This window comes from Aedes aegypti, chromosome 3 (genome assembly GCF_002204515.2).
Source record: "Aedes aegypti strain LVP_AGWG chromosome 3, AaegL5.0 Primary Assembly, whole genome shotgun sequence".
NCBI lineage: Eukaryota > Metazoa > Arthropoda > Insecta > Diptera > Culicidae > Aedes > Aedes aegypti.
Genome location: NC_035109.1, coordinates 382,928,459 through 382,949,214, shown reverse-complemented (window position 1 = coordinate 382,949,214; position 20,756 = coordinate 382,928,459). Strand labels below are relative to the sequence as shown.

The following is a 20,756-nucleotide window of genomic DNA, read 5'->3' as shown; positions in this document are numbered from 1 at the left end:
TTTTTGATTGACGCCCAGGAATAAGGTCTGCTAAAAGCCCTGTAAACCGATGAGACTACGGATCGGATTGACCACTCTAATGGACCGTCGACGTTATCGTTTTTTGCGATAATTTCGTAGCACATATAGCAACGGTCAGGTTACTAGTATCAAAGGCCAATAAGCAACGAGCATGGGTAAGCGTAAAGTTAGCCAGTCTGTTGTCCTGTTGCGCATGAAGTATGAATTAGAGGAAGGGGTGTTTAAGATACCTTGAGCGATGTTTCAAATCCATGTACTACAGTAAATAGTAAGTTCGTTTGAGTTGTGTATGACGATTACACAGAACTGGGCTATTACAAAGTATGTACCAGATTATGAAGGTTTGAATACTAGCAAGAAAGTTAGACGCTGATTTGATTAACTGTTTGATACTATAAATAGAAACTTGGTTAGCTATGTGCACCCTCCGGATTCTTTCCAGAAATGACGTCACACCCTACGGCTCTGTAAGTTGTAGACCTCGTTCATCCCGAAACTGTAAACACTCGTTCCGCACCGTTTGAGGGCGACCTCGTCGTGATCCGGCGTTAGTGCAACAAACAACTCATAACAAGATATTTTTTTCTAACCAACAACCAACTGGAGGCTATCACCACTGTCATCGGGAACTATGTGAAACTATATAATGGGATCCGTCTGGTGTCGTCTGGGTGGCTGCATGCACACTGATAATTGCACTGATAAGCGCCAATCGTAGGGCCTCGCACACATACTAACCACGACGACATGATGCAATTTGCAGCATCCATCCGACCTAACGCTGATAACGGTTCGATCCTCGCCCGCACGATCGCCTATCGCTCACAACTACATGGGGATTCCCGTTCGGTAATGATCGGCTAATCCCGATCGCGGTCGGCTAACCGCGATCGCGATGAATAAAAGCCGAGCACGATCGCGGCTAGCCTTTCAGTTTATTCCGAACCAGCAGTAGTTGCGGTGAGTGCTCAGCTGAGTTGATAGCGCGATCGTCGTCCTCGTCTACGGAGAACAAGGCCGGTAGTGGTCTGTACGACAGGGAGCCAAAAGCAGGACAATAAGAAATATACAGTGGTGATCAGCGGGAGATAAGGAACTCCCCGTTCAGGTGTATTGGTGTGTGATAAGAAACCATCTTCGGTTTGTTTGGACTGAGTTTTTGAACTGTGATCAACATTATCGATCTCTAGGGATCAAGTGAAACTGTCCGATTGTGGACACGGTGATAACGGACAGCTGTGATTTCGATATTGATTGTGATTGACATTCTGAGTGATTCTTTAAGTGAAGTATCGGTTTGAGTCAAGCGAATTAGAGGATCGGTACTCGGTGAATTGGATGGTGAAATTGGAACGGTACGAGAGAAGCGCTATCTCCAGAGACGTGCCACAGGAAGGACATTTACTGGTAGCGGAGCTGCTGCAGAGGCAGCTTGTTAACCGGCAAGATTCTTACGATCTAGCGAACTTACTATTCGATCAGTGTGGAGGTAATTGATGAAATGAGCAAAGTATTTGTTAATGTAGTAAAACTGAAATCGAAGGGAAGTAATCTACGGAAGAGGGAGATAACGGCAACGTAGTAACCTAATTAGGGCTGACGTAAACACTGTACTTTATTGACCCTTTTTGAGACTGATAGCGATTAGAAGAAGCTTCTAGACGGTCTGTTCCTGATACGGAAACAGCTGATTTTGGGGATGAATTTTAGAAGAGTAAATAAAAATGTGGAGTATTTCGGTAACGAGCACGGCTTTAAAGCAAAATCGTGCAGAAAACAACTAGGCTTGAAGTTAATAGCTTCCAGGTTATTTCCGAGATGGAAAATCATTTGACTAATGAATCATTAGCCCTAACAGATGATATAAAGAATACAACAGAGGAATCTCTGGAACAGAAAGCACTCAGTTAAAATCTATAAAAGGTTCTAAGAACATTCAACTGAGAAGCAGGTTCTGTTTGAGTTAATGCTAAGGTGAATATAAAACGAAGCTTTAAATTCTCATGAACACAAAGCTGGAAAATGAATTAAGACGAGTGATTATAAGTGATAGAGTGTTCTACGAGGAAAATAAGCAATAGTAAAATAACGAAATTAAACGATTTCCGTCTCAACGATTTCGTGGTTAGTATATTTTCAATAAATCGACAATCGAATCAAGAAGAGAGCATATCAGATAATTGGGTAGTTCAATTTTTTGAAACAATTGGAGAAGTGAGACAGAGCAACAGGTTAATTGGAACTATAGAGAATTCAGGGAAATTGTATTTATGGATCCAACATTCAGTGAAAAGAAGAACATCCACGACCTAAGAAACATTGGTAGCTGAATAACAGATTATTCAACTAAAATGAGCTGAATGAACAGCATTTTAGCTGAATATGCTGTTACCAGTTATTTGGGATATACGATCCTTTTATGTATCTAACCTGAATCATATTTTTTTTGTCACTGGCGCAACCTCTTCGGGGAAATTTGTCCACTAACTCTACTGAATAGCTTAGCTGGCGTAGTTTTTCAAGTTAATCGGGCTTTTGTCTAATCTATTTAAAAATGTATGTGTTCAAGATAATGGAGAGTAACTACTTGTACTTAGGCAATGTAAATTTGAAACAAGGTTTTTTTTAAGGATGCTGTGATAATTTAGGGGCTGTGATAGATAGGGGCCCTGATAGCCATGACGCTTAACGCGCAACTATTCAGCAAGACCAAGCTGAGGGTCGTGAGTTATAATCCCACCGGTTGACTAACTTTTCATAAAGGATTTTTTTTTTTATTTCCCAAAGCATAGAGTATCATCGTACCTGCCGCACAATATACGAATGCAAAAATAATGAATTGGCATATACAGTTTTTAGTTAATAACTGTGGAAGTGCGGAGAAGAACACTGTGCTGAGGAGTAGGCTCTGTTTCAATTGGGACGTAACGCCAGAAGAAAAAGAAAATAGAGTGAGGACAGAATACGATTAATAATGCATATTAGCCGTTTTAATTATAAAAATATCAAGTTTAAAGGCTCAAATTTCAACTTGACGGAAAGACTCTGCTTCTCAGCTTAGTATTCTTCCACATTTATTACATAAGAGTTTTCTGCGCTAATTGACCATTTTTTACATTTGTATAAAACGTGAGACAAGCATGAAGGAAGGTACTATATGCCCTGGAAAGTGTAACTTGAAACGATTCTCGAATGGTGAGATTCGAATCCGTGACCTTAAGCATGGTCTTACTGAATGACTGTTAATTCACCTCTACAGCTTCAAGCCGCTTTATACAATGCGTAAATCATTCTGTTCAGTGTATTGGAAGATGCACTAAGTTATTCATTACTAGTTTTATTAAGAACCTCGGGAGGGATTCTTTCACTATATGTTGAATCTTTCCAGAAAAAGCTATCGCAAACGGATAGTGTTTAGAGCTGAAAAGCAAGTAAGATGAGAAACACTCAAAGAGTATTATATCTTTTTGTAATAAAGATGTGCTAGTGATCACTTGATAGTTGATGAATAAGGTTATTCCAAGAGTTATTCAAAAATTTTCGAATCAAGCGTAACCAGTGACCTCTTGAAGATTTATGAGAAAGGTTCATACTCAAACTGTGTGAATTTAGAATTCCGCTTACTGGTGAGAACGGTGAGAACACTTGGCGTGCCATAATACCGGCACCGAGAAATACACGGCTACGCGGATCTACTCAAACCTGAGTTGTTTCAATGCAAAGCCGTAGTTGAGCCCAATAACCCAAATTAGGATAAATTTCAAAGGCCTCCATTAGGTATTTTGTATTTGGAGCCGTAAGAGAAATTTACTTAAATTAAGTTGAGATCATTCAACCCATTTTTTAGAATGATGCATTAACCCAAATTTGGCATTTTGGTACCCTCATTGAGTAGGAGCCGCTCTCTCTATTTTTGACAACATTGGTGGGGAAGAGAGAGAATACCGAGAGATTTTGGGTTGAGAGAATAATCGATGCCCAACACTAGCACATTTGTCCAGAACATCGATGTTAGTGAATCGATTCACATTTGAACTGCCGAATCAATTCACCGATTTCATAGAATCTTTTACTTACATCAAAAACATCGAATCGATTCGAATCGAATGCAAATTGAAATTTATGAAGATTGAAATGAGACCAAATGCATTTGCATTCGATTTTAACATCTTTCAATCAAATCAGTTTTAAAAAGCAATTGAATAAATTTACTACCTCAAGGCTAGTTAAAAATTTGTTTTCTTGTCCAGCAACTCATTAAGAAATATTTATCGATTTCAACAGAATGAATCGAAAAATCGAATGAAGAGAATCAATTCAACCGATTTTGGGTGCTCCAAACATCGATTCAAAAAATCGATTGATCGGAATGAAAACATTGATTTTCCGAACATCGATTCAAAATCGCCCAATGCTAATCGATATACTTAATTTTAGGTAAAGTTAACTCAAAATTACGTTAAATGTTCTTTTTTCGTGTACCTAGTCCGATGATCCACCGATGAAAGAGGGTAATTTTGCTTCGCACAATGAAGTAATTTACGACGACGTCACGCTGTAACTTCCAGCGAGAAGAAAACCTTTACTGCGGGCTGTGTTTACAAAAATGAACGATTTTGCTGCGCATTCATCCACTCAATGTTCATCCGGTGAACTTTCATTCACTGGATGTTGGTCCGAATGTCATTTTATGTAAACGCGGCCCGCATTTAGAGCGGAAAAGAAAAAGAAAGTCGACAGTGAAAGAAGACCGTGGATATATCCATGGTCTCCTAAGCAATTTGTAAACAAGTTGTGCACTACAAACCGAAACCTCTCAAATTTTAAGTAAAAAGCGAGCTGTCATTATGTTTTGCGTCTTTCAATGAGCGACATTTTCTTTACGCGTTTTTTTATTTATTTGTCTGGATTTTGATATGCCAAAAAATCTGAAAAAAATTGTTGTGGTCAGACAACGTGGAGCTTGGTGGAGCTGCCACGCGGAAACAAAATTTGACAACTATCGAAAAATTATAAACCCATTTCTGGACAAATACTTGAAAAGAGCTCAAGAAGTATTTGGCCTTTTTTTGGAAACTTTGCTAACTTTACTTAAGTAGTGAACTTAAAAGTTCACTTCCAGCAGATTGTGATTTCCAATGGAACTATATCTCTGAATAAAGGAACATAACGGATACAAACAGATCTAGGAAGTTCAAAACAAGTCGAACTTTGCCCATAGTTTATAATAAACATGATTCCATTTTTGCATCGTAAATGAACTTCATGTGAACTGAAGCTCGGTTAATTTTTTAAAAAGTGAACTATTTAAGCCAAAATATGCCCTTTTATCTGAACTTTTGGCTGCTTAGATTGTTGATCTTGAAGATTGTTATAGTATTTTTTTGGTATATTTTAATCATAGGTTGCAAAATTGAATAACAGAACAGAACAGAAACTTTATTAACTTACGGCATATAACAGATCAGAGCTGTCGAAAAGGAGAACTTTGAGTTGAAACCTTCAGGTCTACAGGCATGTACTTCGAGTTTAAAAAAATAACTGTCGTGGAGCACAGATATAAATAAGTGGGTCTGTATTGATCCTGTTTAGAACTGGCTACGCTTGTAGGTCTGAAATCAAACATATAAAAGATTTATTCGATAATCTTCAACTGTGATTGAACTTGAAACCTGGTAGAACTTAGAAAAATGAGCTTTATCTTGTACACAAGCCTTCAAAAGGTCACTCTCGTTGTGTTCATTGTGTATTATCTAATAGTAAAACGTATTATAAGTTCTACATTTTTTGTTTCACATTTCTCCATAAAGTCCCACATGAAAAAGTTGTAGATCTAGTTAAATTTTACAACTTTGCTGAAGGCAGCACGCCGTTAACTTTAAAATCTTGTGAGTTAAAGGCGAATTTCGAATTTTTTAAGTGTATTTTTGAAACGAATTTTCTCAATTTTCAAAAATTACGTTCTCCACGTTTTTGCAGAAAAAGTTGCCTATTGTATGGCCTTTCGAATGCCGCCTAAAGAAAAATTTTATCGAACCAACTCCATGAGTTATGAGCATCTAAAAATTTCATAGTTTTTCACTCAAATTTGCTTGTAACTTCAAAATTACAAGATTTACAAACTAGCCATGCTCAGCAAAAATATGTATCATTACTTCTGCAACTGTTCTGAAGACACATTCACGTAGAACTGAAAATAAAAAGTTAGACCGAAATAACTGATTTTTCGGGTCCACCCTAAGTTGAAACATTCAACATCAATTTACTTAGATAAAGTGAACAGTTAGATCAAAAGTGTCTTCGATAAAGTTGTACAAAATAACATTTTCTGAAAGTTTGCGGAAGAGCGCAGCCACAAATTTCATCTAACAAAAGAGTTTAAGTCCTAATTTAAACTTAAATAAGGGCCACCCTTTTCAACATATTTCTTAGAAGATACAAAACTCAATTACAAACAACTCTCTGAAGACAACGACGAGAACAGAGAAAACACTTTTTTCCTGCTAAATTGTCGATTCGGACCATTGTGCATAGGCAAATATAATTCGCCACCGTCATAGAGCTTTTTTTTTTTTCTTTATTTTAGTGTTTTTTAACTTAAAGCTAGTTCAACACTCGTCAGAAGACGTCACCGAAATGGTGCCTCAGAAAAGAAGGACCCTTAAGGGGTGCCTCTTTCGAGCCCAACCAAGGGGTCTCGACAAACACAGAGTAACGCTATTTTAGCTGACTCACTGGACAGTCGACCTGTCGTTGTTTTACATGTAACACCCATCGACAGTCTTGAATTGAAATATCCTAATTGTGAATGCGCACCGCATAGTGCGAAACTTCCTTGTTTTTGAAAAATTTGATAACCTAATTGCGTATAGCCGCCGACTTTGGCGGTGGACATCTGCTTAGCCGGACTAAGCTGGCTTGTAGTGTTGGGTCATATTTGTCCGTACAGGTTGATAGCTTTTAGGAACTCTATTAAAGTTGACACGGTGGCCGCGTCGTTTCCTAGGGAGCTGCGGATACTTCCCGAAATTCCGAAGGATCTCCGGGCTGATTCGTATTGCGGACATGTACATATAAAGTGCTCGACGGAGTTCTGAACGCCGCAGATTGAGCACATCCGTCTGAAAGGACCACGTCCATCCATGTTATGAGAAACCCGCGTATGCCCGGTTCTTAAGCGGGAGATGACTCGTTGATCGTGGAGAAGAGGACAATCAACCCAGTTTTCGGTTGAGAGTTTGATTTTTCGCAGGTGCGGAGAGTAAGACTGAGCCCATTCAGTACCCCATACGTTCTTGAAAGTTTTCGTAATCCACCTTTTGACGTCATCGAAAGGAACCGTTTCTTCGAAACGAGGAGAAGAAAGGCCAGTCCCGGCGAGGTTATCGGCAGCTACATTTCCGGGTATCCCACAATGTCCGGGAATCCATGCGTAGGTTGTGTTCGGCAGAGCATTCTCTAGCGTCCCCTGAATCCATGGATGTGTGGGCCTTTCAGATTGCAAGGCAGAAACCACGCTTGCTGAATCTGTAAGGATTAATACTGGTCGGTCGGATGGTATGGTGGCTGCTATGAAAATAGCAGCGGCTTCCGCGGAAAAAACGGAGCATATAGGAGAAAGACTAAGGCTTAGTGAAATGTCGGAGGCCGAAACTCCCAAACCGACGCCAAGGTTCGAGAGTGACCCATCGGTGTAGCGTTTTTCGTGACTGGGATACTTGTTATGTAGCCAATCGAGGACGGTAGCTCTAAGAAACGATGAATTGTCACCTGCGCGAAACTGATTTGCAATTGCGTTGTCTATGTTTGGTTTCGATGAGTGCCAACAAATATCTCCGTACCAGTGAACCTTGGCCACTGGGGGGAGGTCCACGTTGGCGGCCGACTGGAGGATTCTGCACGCTTCAGATAGGATAAAAATCCTGTCGTCTCCGGATGTTTTTTCGGTAATAGCGGCAGCTTTTCTGCAGACAGCCGTGTAAATGAAAAAACGGAAGGGAAGAAGACCTGCTTCAACGCAGCTTGAGTCCGCCGGAGTTGAAGGAAGCAACCCTGATATTATGCGTATATACCCGTGGTATACGGGAGCGAGAGTGCTAACGAGTCTGTCTAACGCTATACAAGTGAGTTCTAACCCGTATGTTAGCCTGCTATCGATTATGGCTTGCGCAACCCGGAAGCGCACTGCCCGATTGTTCGTTCGGTGGGGGCGTGAGATCGTCCGGATTATATTTAGCCGGGTTTGACAACTCTGCTTCACCGAGTCAAAGTGATGCCGGAAGGTGAGCCCATGGTCCACAGTGACCCCAAGCACCTTGACGGTTTTTTTGTTAGGAATAACTGCCCCATTGACCATAATTGGGACGGGGTTACGATGATTAGATGGACACACATGACATCTAACGCTTTTCGATGCGGACAGCTCGAAGCCGACTGCAGAGGCCCACTTATATACCGCGTTGACAGCTGCTTGGGTTTTAATTCTGACACGAACTGGTGTTTTACCGCTAACGACAAGAAGGATATCGTCAGCGTATACAAATACATATATGCCACTGGGAAGGTAGCTAAACACTCCGTTCATTGCCACCAGAAATAAGGTGACTGCTATCACGGATCCCTGTGGAACGCCTGTCTCTTCCCGATATGAGTCGGATAGGAAGTCACCAACAAGGACTCGGAAGGAACGCTGTTGTAAAAAATTCTGCACGAAACGCATGATGTGCCCTGATAGATTCCATTGAACTAGTTGACGGAGAACTAATGGACCCCATATCCGGTTGAACGCCTTCGATAGATCTAGGGAAACGATCTCGGTATGCAAGCCACTGGAGTAAGCCGTATGTAGGACGTCACCGAGTTGGGAAAAATAGGTTGAAGTCCCGTGCCCTGCTCTAAAGGCATGTTGTCTATGGTCCAAGAGGTCATGAGATTCCAGGAACTGTTTCAGTCGACGGTTCACCATCCGCTCCATCACCTTTGACATACAGCACGTGAGTGCAACTGGCCGGAATTTGGATGGGCCACGAGAGTCACTGTTAGTCTTCGGTATGGGGATGATAAGGCTTTCGCTCCATTCTGACGGAAAACTGTCCGTGAGCCATGTATTGTTGATGAGATCCAGGAGTTGTAGTTTGCCGGAAGGAGGAAGATTTTTTATGAGAGGATAACCGATGCCATCTGGACCAGCAGATTTACCGGTACTACATTTGATTGCGAATATTAGTTCACTGAGAGTGAATGGATTGTTGATTGGCGCGTTATCATGATCATCAGGAACGGAAAAATCAGCCACAGAACTGAGAGTTGGTTGAATACGGCGTTTAAAGAAATCGCTGTAGCTATCGATGGCTGCTAGCTTTGCGAAATATTCGCCTGGAGTCATTGCTACTGCTGGAGGTTCCGAAACATCAGAGCCTTGAATTTGAAGTGTAAGTGGTGTTGCTTTACGCTTTCCACTGAGAGCATTTATCTTGCTCCAGAGGTCAAAGGAAGTTTGTGTTGGATTGATGCTGTCCAAGAAATTTTCCCAGCTGGCACGCTTGGCGTCCGCGATTATCCTTTTGCATTCCATGTGTCGCCGCCGATATAGGTTAATTGCATTCTCCTTGTTAGGGTGGCCAATGGGAATACGCTTGACCGTGCGTAGTGCTTTCCTCCTAGATTTGACTGCTTTTCTGGTGTCATCCGTCCACCAGTGTAGAGCCTTCCTGCCCGGTCGATTGCTAGTACGAGGTATAGATGATTCCGCGGCATTGTGGATCACTTTGGCCAAATCGGTTAAGTTGGTGGGTGCATGATTTCGGGAAAGATAGCGAAAGCTTTGAGTGTATTCGTTCCAGTCTGCCTTCTCGTACATCCATCTAGGCCGACGGGCCAAAGCCGGCGGGGAGGCACATGAGCCTATTCGAATAGGATGGTGATCGCTACCGTACATATCGGAGTCCACACTCCACTGAAAACGGTTAACGAAGGAGCGACTTACTGCAGCTACGTCGATGGCTGAGGAGGTATGCCCGTTAAAGAAGGTATTTGCACCGTTGTTAAGGACAATAAGGTCATGTTCCTCGAAAATATTTTGTAGGGAGATTCCTCTGGCATCAGAGCGGTGCCCGCCCCAAATAGGGTGATGAGCGTTCATGTCGCCAACGAAAAGGGTGGGTCCGGGTATCACCTCAAGGATTCGATCAATCCGCTCACGCAGGTTGGGTAAGGTTCCGCAGGGGAGATAGACGTTTAAAACGGAAACCCTGATAGGCCCGTTAAGGCGTATTCCGACAACAGGTAGGTCTGAGTCGAGCCTGAGGACCTCAAAAGGGATCGACGTTAATACACCCAGGGCGACTGAGTGTCTCAAGTTACTGCCACGGAGCATAGTCCAACGATATTGGCCACGAAGCGAGCGGTTGAGCTGCTCAACCGATACCCTGTTCACTTCCTGCAGAGCTAAGCACCACGGTGCAGTGTCATGAACTAGAAGTTCGAGGTTTGCGAGGTTATTATAGAAACCAATCATGTTCCATTGAAGGAGAAAGGTAATTGGTTTTGGCAGAGTTGGCGTGGGAAAAGAAGTTCGGGAAATCGATGAGGTTCCGCTGGAGTTCTGAGAAGTTTGCCGTAGAAAGGATCTGCCGCCCAGGTTGATGTGCTGAGAATGAGCTGCCGCTGCAACATTGGTGGTCAAGCTGGCAGTTTCGGAAGGCCTGGTTGTCAAACCGCTAATGACGGAGGGGGGCTTATCACACGGGTTGAAGTGCCCGTGGGGCCCAGAGGGGGAGTCTATCCGCTGGGACCGGTTATCCGAGAAGGATGTTTCGGAAAACCCTGACGATGGTATTGAAGGAGTATTCGGTGACGGTGAAGTTTCGACGGGATTTGGGTAGCGTTGCATGTGATGTCTAACAGGCACTCCAGGTACCATGGAGTTGGGCGAGCTGAGAGTACCGGAAAAGCTATTGACGGGGTGGGACTTACCACCCGGGTTGGGGTGCCCGGGGTGCCCGGGTGGACCGTCATAGAGTTCGCTAGGGGAGAACGAGAGAAATGTCACTGAAAATGTTTGTTTACGCCCAAAATTAAATTGTTCAACCAATCAAGTATCAATCGATTTTTGAACTTTTTTGCATTGGCATAATCATTTTGAATAATTATTCTGGCGATCCGTGTGATATCACATCAAATTTAAACACTAACAAAGAATCCGGAAGTTTATAACCTATGTTGCCAAACACCGATTTTCCAATTTTATCCCACTAATCGCACATGAGCACTGACCGGATCTGTATATTTTCGATGGAAAAAAAGTTTACCATGTTTTCCAATGCTCTCTGATCGTCTACAAAATAACTATTCCGAGAAAAACGGTAAAATGTGTGCTCCTTCACAAATTGTAGAACCAGTTGTTCTACAAGCCACAAGATGTCGAACTGATCGTTTAGCTTTGAAAATATTTGCCTATTGTCATGGGCTGTGCTCCAAGGCATGTTTAGAAAAAATAAATCAGTCGTTGTACTGAAAATTTGATAGGTGTCTTCCTCACAATTTGTCATGAGATCACTGGTTACGCTAGTAGATCTCACAAAGATCGCACAATGATTCCCTGTTAGTCTGGTAGAATTTCAATTGTCCTTTCAACATTCGTTTTTTCACGAATTTCAATGAGGGTTATGGCTGAATCATTTTGATCGGCTTGAAATCCTTGGTGTAGTTTCTGGATACTTTTTTTTATAGGAAATCCCCATGAAGTTTCAAAATTGTTTCTGGGGAATAACTACAAGAAGAATTCCTGAAAGAATTTTGAGATAAATCCATGAAAGATTTCTTAGAAAAATATCAGGAAGATTTCCTAGAGCAAAACAGGAACTAATGTCTGATAGAAATGCTGGAGTGGTTTGGAAAAAAATTGCTGAATTTCCTAATAGAATTTCTGCAGCAATTCCAAGATGTAATTTATTTATTTTTTTTTAATGGACCGCTGGAAAAGTTCATGGGAAAATCTCTAGAGCGACGAAAGCCAATCTCCAGTGGTATTACTGAATACATAACTGATAAAATTATTAGAACATTCAGAGATACTACTATTGCATTCCAAGGTGAATTTTGTTTCATAGAATTATTGAATGAACTCTTCCAGGAAAACCTTTTGGTATGAAGTTCTTGTAGGTACACCACAATGAACTTCTGGAGATGTTCCAGGAGACATAGCCAATACGAATCTTCAAAAGTTTTCAGATGGAGTTCCTGATGGAACTCCTGAAAACATTCTTGGAAGTTATTAAATCTTCGAACTGTTTAGTGGAAAACCTATAAGTAAATGGAAATCTGAATTTAGTACTATACCATTTAATTTCACTAGAGTTTGTATCCTTCGATAGATACACGTATTTGGACCTCAACTGTAAGGCTGTCTTTAGTGTCGTATACTAGAGTCTAATATACGATACTGAAGACGGCCTTACAGTTGAGGTTGAAATACTCGTATCTGTCAGAGGATACAAACTCTAGTGGAATTAAGTGGTATAGTACTAAATTCAGATTTTCATTTACTTAGTTTTGGAGCAATCTCTTGATTAGTTCCTGCAACAATCCCTACAGGAATTCCTAAAACCTCCCTCACGTTGTATCAATGATCACGTTGCACTAATCTACTTCCGTCTGATTTCCTCCATTTCCAGAGTGCAACAAAATGGCTTGCCTTCCCCAATCGGCCTTCGCAGTGCACAAACTGCGCAAACCACAGAATGAGAAGGACCTCGCTGTGGCACGGCTCAGCACCGAAAAGCAGGACTCACCGCGCTACACGAACAACAGTAAGTGAATCACCTTAAGCCACGACGCTCCTCTTCCTCCCTGTTATCATTATTGATAATGCGTCATAGCCCCAAATCTACTCCCCGTATCACGTGGTATCACCATTTCAGCGCTTGGCAACACACACCGAACCTCCTTGCGAGAACAATTATTATTGCAATACATATGAAAAAAACGCTCTAACATTGTTGCCAAGATTGATTACATTTCCTACTCATCCAACTTGGCTGGACACTAGGGTGCGGCTTGTTTAAAAAATATATATATAAAAACCAAGGATAAAATTGTTATAACACATTTTCAAACTTTTAATAGTGGATATTATCATCAGTACTATACCAAGGAGGGATCTTCAGAATAATTTTCTACATTTTGTTTTGAATCCTTTGCAGAGTTATCTTCCTGCTATTACAACAGCTAGTTCATATTGGTACAGCATACAACATGGCTGGGCTGAAAATTTGTTTGAAGATCAAAAGCTTGTTCTTAAGACAAGGTTTTGATTTTCTTTTAATAAGGGAATAGAGATATTTTACATATTTGTTACATTTGGCTTGAATGCCCTCAATGTGATTTTCGAAAGTTAAATTCATATCTAGCATGAGCCCTAGATACTTAACTTCATCTGACCAATTTATTGGAACCCCTCTTAACGTGACAACATGTCTACTTGAAGGTTTCAAATAAAGAGCTTTTGGTTTATGTGGGAATATTATTAGTTGAGTTTTTGAAGCATTAGGAGTAGGGTTCTGAATTTTCACACGTAAGGAGAATGGTTTTTTGCTTCCTCACGCGAACGTCGTTGTAGTCTACCCGTTCTCTCCCCTGCAAGCGTTACGTAATTCGTGGATGATGACTCTGATATTTCTTCCCAGAGACATTTCCAGGATTTCACTTAATCTTCCACCAATTTCTTCAGTTGTAACAAGTTGCAGGAGATTTTTCAAAGATGCCTACATGACAAGTTCTTCCAACAAAATCAAAAAGGCTTTATTTCAGAGATTTTTACTTTAATTTTGCAGCGTTTGGTGGGGTAATAAGAGTGCAAGTCAATCCAAAGCCAGGGTCATGGAGTGGTATCAATCGTAATACTCTAGTAATAAGCTTTATTCCAGAGTTTTTAAAGATTTTTTAAGAAATCATACGAGACTTTCTACATTGTTTTAGTTTATTATTTTTCCAATCATTTCATGTACATTTCATCAAGAATTTATCCCCGGTTACTCCCAAAAATTGTTTGAAATTTTCTCCACGGAGGAATCTTCGGAATCTTTTAACAAATTTCCTCCACAAATTCGATCTATGACTCCTCATTAAATACCTTCAGATATTTTCCTAGGAGTTATTCCAAACGTTTCTGTAGCAATTTTATAAGAAAAATCTCCATGGATTCTTCAAAAAATTTTCCAGTATTTCCTCCGATGAATCCTACAGACGAATTCCATGTCAAATCGCTCAGTCACATAACTCGACCATCTTCGATTTGCAGTTAATTTTGCACATGTTTTCAGTATGATAGATTTAATGTTTTCCATAGAAAAATCGATCATTTCGACTCAAGAGTAATTTTTTTTAAAATGGCTATGAATTTTAACATGCAAATAAAAATTCAAACTCCGAAATTTTTGGTTTTAAAGAAAAATGTTCTATGAAGAAGTTGTAGTTAACCCTACAAGAAAAATGTACAAACTGAATTTTTTTTTTCATGAAATATTCAAAAATTAAATTTAAATTTTAAATTACACGAAAACCCTATTTTTAATATTTTTTTAAATTTTCACCATAGAATCTTGATAGTTAACAGATGTTTGGGACAAAGTTTCATGATGGAGAAATCTATATAAATAAAAATGGAATGATGTTTGTATGTCACGAAATAATTTGAGAACGGGTGATTGGACTTACATGATTCTTTCACTGTTGAATTCGTCCAGGGCTCCGACGTGTTTGTGCCAAAAAAAATAGTGGGGAAAACGGGAGTAAACTAATCTGACATTTTCTACACGGGACTTGCATACTGTTTTTCAACAGCCTACTTGATGGCAAGACGAAGTTTGCCGGGACCACTAGTTTCTAATAAAAAAGTTTTTCTAATAATCGCTTTTGGTCGGTTTTCAAAATATTGTTTTTTTTTTCGTCAAAATTGTACAATAGGCATCTTGAAGCTATCCTGACCATGATGATTATCTTGATAACTTCTTTAGAAATAGCCATTTTCGAATTATATCAAGTTTAATGCAAAAAAAAAAATGCATTTCTGATGGAATCTTAGAAGGAATTTCATATATACAGCCATTCCATGAAAAACCGATCTAATGGGTCACCAAATTCCGTGAAAATTAGATATTTTGTTCCTTACCCGAATAATAAGGATACACGTGTTTTTTCATGTTTTGAAGGCCTCGGGACAAAAAGGGCTATTGCTGTTCTTATTTTTTCTTGAAAGTTCAGAAAACGTTACGTTTACTGACAAATTTTCAGTATGTTTGGTCTTTGAGATTTTTTTTTTGAAAATAAAAAAATCAGTCAATTTTTATCGGCACACACTGTAGGTCTCAGCGCATTAGCAAATTTATTTGAAAAAAAAAAATCATAACTTTTGAACAGCGCAACCGATTTCCAAGAAAATATAAAAGCTTAAGATTTCAACTTAAAAAAAAACTAAAAACTAAAAAAAAATTTGCATGAAATAGGTTGAGCTGTACAAAAGTTATGATTTTTTTTAAATAAAAAATCTAATGCGCTGAGAACTACAGCGAGTGCCGATGAAAAATGACTTTTATTCTATTTTCAAAAAAATATATCTCAAAAACAAAAAACCATAAATTAATTAACTCATTACGCGTGGTAAAGATGGACAAATTATGGGTGAAATTATGAAAAAAATCCACGTGCTCGGCTGGGATTTGAACCCAGGACTCTTGTATGCTAGACGAGCGCTTTACCAACTAAGCTACCGAGCCACTTGGTGACCCAATAACTGAGTTGGTTACAAGTTTAGAATTCAAATCCCTACAGACCACGCGGACCCCTTTCATAACCAATATCCATCCATCTCTTGTTCCTACACACGCGGAGCGAGCGAGTGCGATTTATTTAGTGTTGAAACTGTTTGCCTATCGTACCTACATCGCTTCCACAACAACTGTATTGTGGAAGAGTAAAGATGTGGGAAGGCAGTACAGTTGTTGTGGAAGCGATGTAGGTACGATAGGCAAACAGTTTCAACACTAAATAAATCGCACTCGCTCGCTCCGCGTGTGTAGGAACAAGAGATGGATGGATATTGGTTATGAAAGGGGTCCGCGTGGTCTGTAGGGATTTGAATTCTAAACTTGTAACCAACTCAGTTATTGGGTCACCAAGTGGCTCGGTAGCTTAGTTGGTAAAGCGCTCGTCTAGCATACAAGAGTCCTGGGTTCAAATCCCAGCCGAGCACGTGGATTTTTTTTTCATAATTTCACCCATAATTTGTCCATCTTTACCACGCGTAATGAGTTAATTAATTTAATAACCATGCGGATTGGATTACCGAACAGCTCAATATAAGTGTCAGTTTATATTAGAGTGTACTGCCTCTCTGTAGTAGTCATGTCGTCACTTGAGTGAGAACGACACGTTGATAGCCTTCCCACATCTTTACTCTTCCACAATACAGTTGTTGTGGAAGCGATGTAGGTACGATAGGCAAACAGTTTCAACACTAAATAAATCGCACTCGCTCGCTCCGCGTGTGTAGGAACAAGAGATGGATGGATATTGGTTATGAAAGGGGTCCGCGTGGTCTGTAGGGATTTGAATTCTAAACTTGTAACCAACTCAGTTATTGGGTCACCAAGTGGCTCGGTAGCTTAGTTGGTAAAGCGCTCGTCTAGCATACAAGAGTCCTGGGTTCAAATCCCAGCCGAGCACGTGGATTTTTTTCATAATTTCACCCATAATTTGTCCATCTTTACCACGCGTAATGAGTTAATTAATTTAATAACCATGCGGATTGGATTACCGAACAGCTCAATATAAGTGTCAGTTTATATTAGAGTGTACTGCCTCTCTGTAGTAGTCATGTCGTCACTTGAGTGAGAACGACACGTTGATAGCCTTCCCACATCTTTACTCTTCCACAATACAGTTGTTGTGGAAGCGATGTAGGTACGATAGGCAAACAGTTTCAACACTAAATAAATCGCACTCGCTCGCTCCGCGTGTGTAGGAACAAGAGATGGATGGATATTGGTTATGAAAGGGGTCCGCGTGGTCTGTAGGGATTTGAATTCTAAACTTGTAACCAACTCAGTTATTGGGTCACCAAGTGGCTCGGTAGCTTAGTTGGTAAAGCGCTCGTCTAGCATACAAGAGTCCTGGGTTCAAATCCCAGCCGAGCACGTGGATTTTTTTCATAATTTCACCCATAATTTGTCCATCTTTACCACGCGTAATGAGTTAATTAATTTAATAACCATGCGGATTGGATTACCGAACAGCTCAATATAAGTGTCAAAAAACCATACATTGCTGGAAATTTGACAGCAAACGTAAAATTTTCTGAACTATCAAGAAAAAATAAAAACAGCAATATCCACGTAAAAACGGATTTTTTTTATTGTTTTCGCGTTAAAGCATTTTTTGTTAAATATTATATGTTTCATGAAAAGTCAAAATCTTTAGCTTTCATTCCGTCCAAGAAAATTGAAAATCGGTCAAGCGGCTCATATAAAAAAAAAAATAATTTTTTTTTGCAAAATCGCGATTTTTTTGGTCACTCTATTTCGGTAATGGTCACCCTAATCAAATCGTTCAAAACACGTGTATCCTTAGCCTAGGGGCCTTCCTTGGCCGAGTAGTTAGAGTCCGCGGCTACAAAGCAAAGCCATGCTGAAGGTGTTTGGGTTCGATTCCCGGTCGGTCCAAGATCTTTTCGTAATGGAAATTTCCTTGACTTCCCTGGGCATAGAATATCATCGTACCACTAGATCGATTTTTCATGGAATGGCTGTAAATTTCCATAAAGTCTACTTTCAGAAACTTTTGCTTGAAATTTTAAAGGAATCCTAAACTACGCTTTTATAGAAAATCCTAAGAAATTCTTTGATTCAAATCTCAAGAAATTACTGGTTGAATTCTCGATAATGCTCAAATCGGGAATCCTAAGGTGAAACAACTCGGAATCCAAAGATGGCCGTCACAATGCCCGACTTGTGCCCCTACTTTCGTTTTCGAAGGCACTAAACTGGAGAAATAGTTGACAAACGTTTCTGATCTTCTTATTTTAAGCTTTCTGCTAGTGCACAAAGCCAAAATAAAAAGTTCACTGTTGTTGGATGCTTTCATCGCGATATTTGTGCCTTTTAAGTTTCAGTGTAATTTAAGTTGTTTCCAAACTTTTTACCCTCAAACAAACAGATGGATTAAAGTATAAATTTTCAAAGAACTGATGAGTTTCGTGGAAAAAAATCTGTGGAGAAATTTCTTATTGAATTCCTAAGCTAAACATCTGTTCCTGTTTGAATTATTGTAGGTATTTGTAACGAAATTCTTGGAGAATTCCTCCTTAAAAATACTAAATTTAGTATTTATGTGTTATTGAAGGAATTTTCAGAGTCAAATACCTGAAACCAAAAGCATGGGTCTAATACCTGAATCAATTTTCCCTGAAATTCTTAGAGAAAATCATTGAAAAAAATCTTAAAATTATTCTTAGACAAAGATATCAACCGTGATAAAAAATATTATTCCTAGAATTACATAAAAACATTAATATTATTCTTTGAATGTTAGAATCAGATTTTATGAGGAATCAAACTTTTGTCTTCTGGTATTTATTTTTTGTTATTGGTTCCTATTTGTTTTTTTGTTCCCATTTGGTCTCTTCTTGGTATCTTTTTCCAAGCAAGAGGTCTCTAAAGTTTATCTTTTTAAGAGATTCATGAGCTATACGCACTGGTTACTAAGTCAAAACGATATTTATTCTATCTTAATATCTTTGAAAGAATTAATCTGTTGAGTTTTCATGGAGTTAATATTTCAAGTAAAATAAAGAAAAATAGGGTAAAGCTAGTTTTAATTTTAGGCAATTTAATGTTCAAATAACTTGTCATAGATTAGATTTCACTCTGCCACACGATACATAGATGCAAAAATGGCAACTCAGTCAAAGAAAGCTCTCAGGTAACAACAGCGGAAGTGCTCATAAGATCACTTAACTGAGTACCAGGCTCTGTCACAGTTGGGACGTAACGCCAGAAAGAAGAACAAGAAAATGATTTTTTTTTAAAGATTGATGCTCAAAGATTCAAAATTGGTAGGAAGAAATACAAATCATTGGAATTTCATTGAACATCATGTTGTGAAAATTCACCTTAAATTCACTTGTGCTCTAAATCTCAATATTTTTGGCTCAAACTCTGAGATTTTTTTGTATGTGATTTGAATTGAAAAAAAAAACACACGAACTTTTGATTTTAAGAACTTTTGAAAAATAAGCCGCACCCTACTCATCAAGCCTGCGCCCCATCATTATTCTAACCGACACTAACAAAAAAAAAACTCTGTTCTCGCGTCTACTTGCAGCGCTTGACCTCACGCCGGTCAAGTACAGCGATAAGCTGATGAACAGCATCTGGGGCCTCTACAATCGCTACTCGCCGCACAACTTCAAGAAGAACAACGGCTCCAACGAGCAGTACTTCGGCATGCAGCAGCCGTAAGTGTAGCAAATGATGAAATTAGTAAAAATTTCACTGAACTAACATCAAATCTGTATTTTTTTACAGTTTCGCTGTTGCATGCGCCGCTTCGGAGATAGCCAACTCTGAAGCCAAGTACCGCCCGAATAAGAAGTGAAGTGTGATCGATCCCAGACGAGTGGAGCCTACGTATACGGAGATCCACGGAATGGAGTAGTCACAACTGGAGGAACTTATTGGGCCGTTAGTTTTTGTTAGATGTAGATTGTAGTGATAAAAATTTGCTCGTTTGGATTAGGGTTTCAAAATTGACTAACAAATTTAGTGTTAATTGGGATTAATAGGCATCTACTTTTGACTGAATAAAGTGTTCAAATTTATGAATTTGATTAGGATAACTATTGGACAAGTATAATTGTGCGTGTTTTCATTATCTGCGAATTTGATGGAAGGTCCTATGGAAGTGATCTATGTTTTATATTTGTTAGAATATACTTTCACCTTTTTTATACCAAATCTTCTTAAAACTGTAATTGAGGAAATTGAGAAAAAAAAACTTTTCTCTGTCCCAACTGTTGAATCAAACGAAATCGCCTTCAATCTATTTCATTAGAACAACGAGGTTCTAATTATCACTCCTACTATTGGATCACTGACAACTGCCATCTATCAAACCACCCCTGACAAAAAGAGCAACGGGTTCCCATGAAAACGATTTGTTTGGATGCTCAGAGGTTCTTATCCATAAAGAAGCCCCAACAAATACAAACCTTGACTCAATGTCACCCTCGCTCACGACACTCGTGGGAGTAACGCGGGCTCTCTCTCATTCTCATTCATCACCCTCACGAACCAACCATCCTCCCTCGAAAGGGATATGAGCGATATGGTTATGGTGGCGGGGGAGTTCTCACATTCGGTTCTCTTCCACACTGTGGTTCTAGTTCATCCAGGGCTTGGAGAGTAGAATCTATAGCATTTCCCCGAAAAGCATTCGTCCGAATGTATCAAATACCCAAAGCTTATAGTAGTTTAGAAAATATATTTTTTTAATGAGTATACAGGAACTGGGAGTAAAATGAACACCCTAAGCAATTTTCATGTTTTCTTGCTTACGAAGCTATCAGATTCTTTTTCAATTGCTCAGAAATAATGAAATATTGAAATATTGTGGTGGAAATAGAATTTTATCAACTTTATTATAATTTTGAAAATTTCTTTCCATAGGGTCAATGTTCCAAA

General features: G+C 39.5%; 1 protein-coding gene across 1 annotated transcript; it reads left to right on the top strand.

Moving 5' to 3' along the window:
- Positions 1-942: 942 nt before the first annotated feature.
- On the top strand, positions 943-19,929 carry LOC5566544. The gene is made up of 4 exons (XM_001650889.2): positions 943-1,510; positions 12,696-12,830; positions 19,399-19,531; positions 19,602-19,929. The coding sequence occupies exons 1-4, from the start codon at positions 1,360-1,362 to the stop codon at positions 19,669-19,671; spliced, it is 489 nt and encodes a 162-aa protein (XP_001650939.1). The 5' UTR covers positions 943-1,359; the 3' UTR covers positions 19,672-19,929.
- Positions 19,930-20,756: the final 827 nt, after the last annotated feature.